The 10,144-nt window shown below is 34.5% G+C and overlaps 1 protein-coding gene across 1 annotated transcript; it reads left to right on the top strand.

The window, feature by feature from the left end:
• Positions 1-243: 243 nt before the first annotated feature.
• On the top strand, positions 244-9,446 carry LOC121366922 (E3 ubiquitin-protein ligase RNF213-like; the record flags this gene model as incomplete). The annotated part of the gene is made up of 8 exons (XM_041491161.1): positions 244-595; positions 810-982; positions 1,541-1,762; positions 2,191-2,381; positions 7,641-7,761; positions 8,113-8,213; positions 8,475-8,657; positions 9,180-9,446. Coding segments are annotated over exons 1-8 (1,514 nt in total), but the record flags the coding sequence as incomplete, so codon positions are not given.
• Between the last annotated feature and the right edge of the window lie 698 nt (positions 9,447-10,144).

Below are 10,144 nucleotides of genomic sequence, written 5' to 3'. Positions count from 1 at the left end.
AATATCGCTTACTGCTAATCGAAAAGAGTAGCCCATGGCATTTGTCAGTGGATTTCATCTCTCATTATCTGTGTGGTCCTTAACCATATGTCTGACACATAATATAACTATAATTAAACTTTGTTTTAGTGTGAAGTTAAATAAAACATTACTTCCTTCTTGTTCGTCTTCATGAGACTCCCATCTATATATCACATATTCCTAGAGACAGTTTTTATAATTTCTTAATCTCTGTGTAGACGATCCTGGCTACAGTGTCTTGAGAACAAGATAGTTACAGTCTTAGCTGGAGTGGTGGCCTTTCTTGACACAAACAGGAATTTGGACATTATAAGAGACATGCCGAGTGATCACTGGGCTCACATTCTGTGGTTGAGGATTCTGTACAGTCCCTCTGCCTGTCAGCTCCACTACAAAGACTTGCTGTCTCCAGAAACCCACCAGGAGCTGGGTGAGATAATTCCATACAACACTGGAGTCCACGGAATGCCTTTCACAGCAGAGCTGCCCTTCTCGTGGTTACTCCAACAGCTTATTGAAAGTGCTCTCACTAATGCTGAATACAGTCGTCTCCAAGAAAGTGAAGAGATCAGTGGTGAGTTCCATTGGCTTCACAGGCCTCAGAGAATTTAAAATGTTCAAAACACATTTATGGGTTACGTAAAAATAGATTCAGGTAACCCATTTCCTTTTTCAATAACTTGTTACATCAGATAATAAAGGAATAAATTTATACACAACATCAAGTGAAGTGAACTATATGAATTAATTTTCTTCTGTTTTAATGTTTATTTATTTATTTATTGCAGTGGAACATGCCAAGCTAGACTTAGTAGGTCGTGTCATTCTTGATACTCCATATGGCAATCTCTTGAATGCGGTGTCTGCAGAAAGGGGAAGTAACCAGAGAGCGATTATCATGGCCTATGTGAAAGATTTTGTCCATACAAAATATCTGTGCTCCAGACCAGATAAACATCAGGTTTGTTGATGCAGGAACACTGACTCTAATTCATTGCTTTTTTATTGTAAATATCTGTAAAGCTATAGCAAAGATTTTATAGAAATGTATTTCACATTTCATTTAAGATCAAATATAAATTTAATCAGCTTGAAATCCATCTTGCTTAAGAAAATTGATTTGTTCAGTTTTCCTTACTGTTTTATGAGTCTTGGGAACACAATAATCTCATTTCTTCCATATGGTCATTTTCCTGGAGACTGTTTTGGTGCTCGGTAATGCACATATTGATGATGCTAATAAATCTTTATTAAACTAGTCTTCAATACACCTTGCTAAATTCTTCAGTTTGGACTTTGGACTTCAGTTTGAATTTTAATAAGCATTGCTAATGTCTTAGCTTTAGGTGAAATTTCATTTTAAGCATGGCATGATGTGTGGTACCCAAGCATATTTGAGTTTAGCAACTGTTTTCACATCTCATTCCCAGACAACATCAGCAGACACATGTTAGCACTTTATCAAGTCATACTCTTTTTCTTGTCTTTTTATAAACTGACTATCAATGTGTTTCTGGTGATTTTGTGTGAAGCCTTGGAAATCTCATCCAGACAAGTGAGGATGGACATAACAAGTTTGGACTTGATGCCAGCACTGGTTGCAGTACATTGTACTCACTCTCTTGTGATGGGCAGACTACAGGCCTTCCAGGACATTGAGCAGGTCTGGCCACAAGTGCTGGATGCCGTGTGTCAGATGAGGGAACAAGGAGGACATGCTCTTCTCAACACTGAAGAACTGGTACATCTTTATTAGAGATTCTGATAAAATAACATTCATAAATACATATAACAAGATTGCGATATTTCCATATATTATTTGATTTATATGGTTCATACAAGTGTGCACACTAAGTAAAGGAAATTTTGTTCTATACTATGTTCATTTAATATATATCATCATGTTAATTTTTCGCTGTTTTTTTCACCTGTTGTTTTAAACACTGAATATTTTGTGTTTGATTACCATATTGAATTTGTTTATATTTTGTAAAAATGTGTTATATATTTTGTAGTTGATTTAACAAACACTGTTCAGATTACATTATATTTTCTCTTATTGGACCAGATACTGGATATTTTGAGCCTGATTTTGCTTCTGGACTTTTTATTGTGTTATTTAGTTCAATATGATTTAACAGGTTCTTATATTTCCTCATATCATGACAGACACTGGATGTTTTGGGCCTACTTCTGCTTCTGGAGCAGCTTGAACCACAGAAGGAACAACTGAATAAGGAAAAGGGAAGAGCAGAATGGCTGGAAAAGGTCAAAACCTTTTCACCAGTCATTCAAAGAATTTTTGACAACATGTCACTTGGTCTTGGATCTGTGTGTCATGGACACATGATAGGAGCGAGGTAAAGTATATTCATTAAAGGTATTTTGTCTTCTAACCACATTGTATTCTATTACCGCCTAAAACTTATTCCATGCTTGAAATAATTATTTTACATCTAGTCATGTGTCATTTTATTTCTGAGTATATAATCACTTAAAGATATTTGTCCAGTATTTCACAGCCCAAACTTTTCAAATCTTATCTGGAGACAAGCTAATTTATTTATATATTTGTGATCAGTTGAAGTGTTCAGAATTATCACACATCACAGATATTAGACTAGTCTGGAAGTTGCTGTCCTCTTGTCGGCGGTGCAAGGATATATTGTCCAGTAAAAGATCTCATGAGTGGCTGTCCTCTTATAGAGCAGGAATAGATAGAGTTTCATGAAATCAATCATTATTTTACCAAATGTAGGCTTTAATCTTGCCAGTGAAATGAGCGTTTTTTCGGCAAAAATCTGCTCAAGTAGCCGAGCTGTTAGCAGTGGTGAGAAGTCAGAGGTCACTGTAATATTCTGGACCTAATCCACTGGCAAAAAACGAAATCACACAACAGATGTCAAGACCCCGAGTTGCTTAGTGTCATAGCTCACTTGGCACCTTGTTACCATATGTCGGACAGTGTTTTTAGTTTGACAGCAGACTGTATCCTTCAGTAATCGTGAACCATCCTACTAATGGGGAAATGGTTTCTACACATGCACACTGTAATGAACATTAACGTATGTATGATTGATTTGATGAAATAATGTTTTACATTGTTCAATTTATTAGCAAAATCAACCAATAAATGTTAATACTCACGCCAGTTTTTGTTATGAAGAGATTAAATACATATCGTAGTCTAATGTTAACATTCTTCAGTTACACTCGTAAACCAGGCTATTGTTTTTCAGTGACTCGTATTGCACCAATCAAGCATTTTTAATCCTCGGCCACATTCATTTCAGTAATACCAGAAAATACTAATTAATACTTTTATTTTAAAATAACGGCACATTATTAACTACTTAATAATATCATGTTTTTAATGAAACATACGACTGTCTTGTTTAAATATTATTACTAGAAGTAGTATTTTATATCAAAATATTACAGTTAGAACTAAATGTCAGATTCAGAATTTTTTCAGTTGAATGTGGAAACTGGTGAAACTGTATGAAATGTAGCGATAAATGTTCACATGTCACCTATTTTTATCAAACTTATCCCCTTTCTTCTGGGAAGGGAGAAGTCAATTTTTTCAATTCTAGATTAAGGCCTGCAAATGCCCATTCGACTCTTCATTGTACAGAGATACTGTCTGATTATGGATCACGGTTTTGTTGTTCAGATTAATCTGTTTCTACTTAAAAATCCTTGATCATCAAAGTTTTAGAGTATACCAGTCACATTAAGCCAGTGTTTTGAGATTCTATAGACATTAGAACAACCGAGCACACACCAGATGTACAGAAATGAATACACTAAGCAAGAAACCACAAAAGACTATTTTAAAGGGCCATGCACCTTTATAGTGCGAGTGCGAATAATTTTAACATGCTCATATACCACTAGAGTTTCGAGCATGTCCGTCCCGGGGCCTTTCTCTGGATAGCCAGTGACTTGCTCCGGGACAGAACAAAATTAAGGGGACAGTTTTGAAATTTACATCCGAAAATTAAATAGTGGGCCTTTAAAATTTTCATGCGCATCTCTAATTAATATAATTAATAAAAAAAATTCTGCTCATTAAATTTGGTCGCTAGATTAGATCGGACAATCAAAAAGAAATTAGATAGATAACTAGTTTAACGTGTTCGTATACCACTAGGGTTTCAAACACGCCCACCCCGAGTCCGACCTCCGATAAGATTGGTGGCCTGACTTGGGATGGGGGGGGTGGGTTGAAAATGGACAGAATTTTGCAAATAGCAATTAGTAAAAGAAATTAGTAGGATTAAAAAAAAAATTTAAAAAGAAAAAAAGTTACAAGCCAAAAATAAAATGAATTGACTGCTCAGCCGAATATTTATATAATTTGGAGCATTTTGAAGGACAGTCCAAAAATAAATAAGAGAAAGAGAGGGTCGACTATTTAATAATATTTTTTTTAAAGTAGTAATTTCGACATAAAATTTTGAACGAAGGTTCAAAAGTCCGATCTGTATGGTCCAGGCCGGGGGGGGGGGGGGGGGGGGGGGCGGTAAGTTTGAGGTGTGCGGAATTTGGAATACGAATTTAGTAGTTAGGTCAAAGCTTCTTCGGATCAGCAGTGTCCCCCTGCAGAAGTTTCCGGTACTGTGGCTTGATCTGATCCATGGCTAAGTACCAGTCTCCTGCCGGTTCTGCTGGGAGAGGGGGGGGTAGACGGATGTTGTGGCGATGCCTTGTCGGGCTGGTGGGTCGGCGAAGTAGCCTTCCTTTGCCTGCAGCAGCAACAGGGGGCAGTCGATAAAGTTGACTGCCGCGCCGGAGATGCAATCCTCGGACTAGAAGTCGGTGGTTCCCTCTTCTTCACTGTATCCAGGACTGAGTAAGTAGTTTCCGGGGACTCCTGGGCCTTCGGCTCTGTCATCCTCTTCTGACTGGTCGGCGGGGGCTGCAACGCAGAAGGGACCGCCACTGGCAGTTGAGCCGCCAGCTTTGCTCCTCCCTGTGCCGCCCCTGGCGCACGTTTCCTCTTCCTCCTTCCTCTGCCCGTCCTCTTCGCCATATATCAGAGTCTCCATCAGCGCTCCGAAGCTTGCTATCAAGCCCCAGGGGGGGGGGGGGGGGGACACAAGAGCACAGTTGACAGTGTTTAACCTCTTTGTGATCTAGCAGCGGAATGACCTTTATAGCCCCAATCACAATGGGAATCTCATTATTAAAGCAGTCAGCTACCTACCATCCATTTTGTTTTTTCTGCTGTAACTTGCAGTAGTTTTCTTTTGTTAGTAGTTTTCTTTCATTAGTAAAATATATATTGCATGCTCCCAACAGTTGGGTTTTTTAGACTCTTTTATATACATAGTAATTGAACATGTTGTTTTTTGATGCTGTTATTTTTTTGTGACTGGGAGGCTGAAGGAATATACCAGTATGAATGATGTATGTGTTGGTGCGTGGGTGTGTATCAATTAAATTAGGTGTGATGAATGCTTAAAAAAACAAATTCACCATTCTATAATATTCTGTTTTGTGGATATAACTACCTGGGTCCTGTTGACCACCTGCCCTCTGTTTCCACCCTGGATGGAGGGTAGGCTTTTTTGTAACAGGGAATGGTGAATAATAATAAAAAAAAAAAAAAAAAAAAAAAAAAAATATATAATATATTATATATATTGCAGATAACATAATATTTAAAAACACAAAATCCTGTGAACATTTTTAAGTTATGAAAATCATAGTGATATGTTTCATAATTGTAGTCTCAACATAGTATATTTTTAACTCAGCTATAATATTCATCAGCAGAGCAGTTCTAATACCAATTGTCCATCCGTCCGTCTATTTGTCCAACCATCTATCCATTCATACATCTCCTAAAGTTTTAATTGGATTTTTCTGAAACTTGCTACAATGATCATCTGGGGCACACTCCACAAATTAATAGACAGATAGTTTGGAAATTTTGAATTAAAAAAAAAAAAAAATATTTGATGGTCTATCTTCTCCTATAGTTTTGATCAAGTAGTTGTGAAACTTGATACTATGATTTTCTGGGAAAGTCTTTATAAACTAATAGACAGATATTTAAAAAAAATTGAATTTGTGAATTTTTATTATAAATTTAAACATTTTAAGTAGAAATTCTAATTCATACTTCATATAACGCAAAATGTGATTGGCAAATCAAATCCATTTGCGACATTAAAACCAGCATTTAGGGGATCCCCCATGAACCTATTAACATATTCATACAGTATGTCTTGCTGTTTAGTTGAACATACATGTACTTACTTTTAAAATATTACCGTTGAATCTTTTCTGGTTCAAAATTCCTCTAAATTTTATGACGTAAATACTGTTTAAAAATGTTTATGTGACATCCTATGTTGACATGAATTCCAAAGTAAATAATGGCTTTGCAATGTATTCATTATCAAGTACCAGTTGTGATGAATCTTTGGAGTAAGTGAAATCAGTAATAATGGTTGGTATTGTCATTAAAACAATAAAATACCAAAAAGAAATTAGGAGCAACAGTTGTTTTACATGTGAAAATGTATATTATAATTTGTTTGTGCTATAATTATTTTGTAAGGGGTGACCAGGTTTTTATTAACACAGTATCCTTTAAACAAAACTACCTTTTAATCGGTTTATTGAATTAGAATAGGGATAACTATGTTATATTTGGCCATTTGTGGACGTTAATGTTGTTTTACTGTCACAAATGTCCTTTTTTGCCATCTTTACTTCATGACGCTGATAAAACTTGATTTACGACAGTCATGATAATATATTGAAATAAAACAATCTACACCAAAGATGCAATGCTGTCACAAAAAAGTATTAACAATAGCAATTAATTTATTTTTTGTTTACAGCAATCCATAATAATGAATGTAGCTGTTACATCCCTGCTTTGTCAATCATTATGTTAAATAAATTTGTCCTTTTGTTTTAAAATATAAATAACAATGTTTCACATTATATTCACAAAATATTAATATTGCACATCAAATAATATTCCACCTCCCATTTCAAAGAAGTTTTTTTGTTCTAATATTTATTATGATTAATATACAGACAGACAGACAGACAGACAGACAGACATGCATGAGACAATATCATATCATAAATATTAAGCATGTGGACCAATGACATATTGGTAACAACTCTTAAGTGAAAGAGGATTTTTGTTTAAATCAGGAAAAAAAATGAAATAAAATGTGTTTGAAGAAAAAACATAACTTGGTATTTATTGCAACAACACAGCATTGCATATGAAAATGGTTTTGCACATGCTTTGCCTGAACTGGTCTCCCTATGAAAGCAACCATTTTTTTTTAATTTCATGTCTTTTTTTCAATATTCCATTATAAATAATTAAACATTTTTACAAAATTATGTTTTATTGAAGGGAAATCACAAGTTGTGTTTATTTTTGTTTTAAACACATTTTATTATATTAATTTTCCAGAACAAAATCTACTTTCAATTAAAGTTGTTTCCAGTAAATCACTTGTCCACATGCATAATATCATATCATATGACATGACATTTCTTTTAGAAGTAAAATACCCATTGCATTATTTATGACTCTCAGTGTCATTCACTTTCTTTTTATTATATTTCTATCTCAGATGTTTGTGGACAAGAGTGGTAACTATGAAGCTGTTTTTGGAAAGTTTTGCAGCCAAGGGATCTAAAGAGAATAAGAAGATATCTGAAAACCTGGTTGCACGATGCATGCCTCTTTGGCAGGTACTTCTAAACATGATCAAGATGAATTAAAAAATTTTTAGTCTGAATAACCTAATAAAAACAATCGGTTCTCTGTGAAACATGTTGGCATATTCAAACTGTTTAACCCACTGTATTCTACATAGGTGATTTCAGTAAATTCACTACAGCTCCAAAGTGTTATATCCAAGAAATCAATTCTCCAAAAGACTTTATTATTTTTTTATGTCTAATGCTGTTGAATTCTAAAATTTAAGAAAAATAGCTTGCCAAATGTACATGTATTTTGAAGGATATTTAAGTTTCATGATGATTGTATTACCACAACCAAGGTATATATGATTAGTACTTACACTGTTAATAATGTTGCAGCTGCTGGGAGAAAATGCTGACTTGAAGAAAATCCAGTCGCTAGAAAACATTGAAAAATTCCTTAAAACTGTTAACAGGGTTGTTCTCCAGAAATTGTCAGAGTGAGTATTTTTATACAAAATCGGTTTTGTCTTGTATTATGCATTTATGAAGGGAAAAAAAGAAGATATCTTAACACAGGCAAACATTTTTCTCTATCTGCAGTTTGTACTTCAAATTAAATAATGTATCCAAAACATGTTATGGATATATAATTTATTTTTATTTATTTATTTATTATTTTATTGGATCTGGTAATAAGTGAAATACACAATTAACTGATTTTCAGTTTAGAGTTTTGTATTTAAATATTTATCTTGCAGAAAACTAGGATTATGTTCTAATTGTTCAAGTGCATTTGAAGCTCCTCCAGTTGTGTTGCCATGCAGGGACAAAATTTGTCAGAAATGTTACAATGACTTACTTGCTCTTGATGATCGACATTGTCCCAAGTGTCACAAAGATATACCAGCCAACTTTAACAAGAATTCATCATCGGCACAGAAGTAAGTCTTGTAATTGATTTATTCAATGGTTTTGAATATCTGTATGAAGTTTCAATTTTTCCATTGTAGTGTTAGTGTTATCCTGGTATTTCAGTTACTTTATTTGACAGTGCAGAATCAGCACAGATGTGTTTACTTTACAGACAAGTCTGTATTTAAAATTTTTATCTTTTATTTTAATCCATTGTAGAGATAATCTTATCCTGGTTTGGGAGTTATTTGATTTGACAAGTGTTTAATTGGAGGTTTCTTTTTTGAATTTGTGTTGTTGTTTTGGTATGAAAATTGTTTCTGTCAGTTCATCCATCCATCATTGTTGACATATTTTGAAAAGACTGATACAGTGTCCCATCATAATGATTTTTCCTGTTTTTGATTTCAGAGATATATTGGTAGAAGGTCAATGTTACATAAAAAGGTATCAATATTTTTTGCGTGTTTGATTTTAAATGTATGTTGCATAAGGTGGTTGAGAACATCAGTGTTACCTAAGGTGTTTGACATAATGCTTTTTAATTTTAGAGATATATCAGCCGAACATCAATGTTACCAACGATGCTTTAACACCTTCCTCATGTCAGTTGTTTCAAATCTCTGCTTTGGAGGAGACACGGCTCCTGAGGATGCTGTCATTGAAAGGATCCTAACTTACATCACAAGGAAGACATTATCACAAGGACTCGGTGCCTCAGAAAGACTACAGACAAAGCAGATAACCGTGTTTGATAACCTGGTTGATCCCACTCCAGTGGTGAGATCGTTTCTGCTGAAGCTGCTCATTCACAAGAGGTGGGCTTTTTGTTAATACATAGACAAAACTACATATATGTGGTTTTCTGATTTCTGTATTCCACGAGTGTATTTCCTGCAGGAAATACACGAGTGGAATACAGAAATAAGAAAACCACATATATGTAGTTTTGTATTTATTACATACCCTAAATTGGATTTTTTTTTCAAAATAATAATTTAGAAATTGTAACACTGCTAGCTAATGACGGGGATTTCTAAATTTACACAACTAGGTCAGCTGTGTTACTACGCGGACCGACGAACCACCAATTATTACACATAGGAATATAGTTCTATTTAAACAATAAACAGAAATAAGAAAGAATGAGTGAAAAGTTACCTATAATTTTAATGATATTGTTTGAAATGCCTTTTAAAGACAATGTAATAGCTAAAATTCACGAACAATATAATATTTAATTTGCTCGTAATACGTCAGAAAACCTTCAGCGTGCCAGTTTTATCAACGAAGAAAAATGTCAAGAATTGTTCACTCAGTGTCTGAGTCGTCATCGGTGTGTTTTCATTTATTGATGTTCATGGAATTATTCGTTGCTGAAAAGTTTAAGTTTATATTAAATGTGCCTCCATAAATCATCGCTCCACCAAATAATCCGGTTGACAGTTCATTCAAGTTTTTTACGTGAGGAGACGGCATTGTTGCTAAAGTCGACGACAGTCACTTTTCGCACCCT

The sequence above is a fragment of the Gigantopelta aegis genome, unplaced genomic scaffold, assembly GCF_016097555.1.
Source record: "Gigantopelta aegis isolate Gae_Host unplaced genomic scaffold, Gae_host_genome ctg7742_pilon_pilon, whole genome shotgun sequence".
In the NCBI taxonomy this organism is placed as follows: domain Eukaryota; kingdom Metazoa; phylum Mollusca; class Gastropoda; order Neomphalida; family Peltospiridae; genus Gigantopelta; species Gigantopelta aegis.
This window is presented reverse-complemented; position numbering and strand designations above follow the sequence as displayed.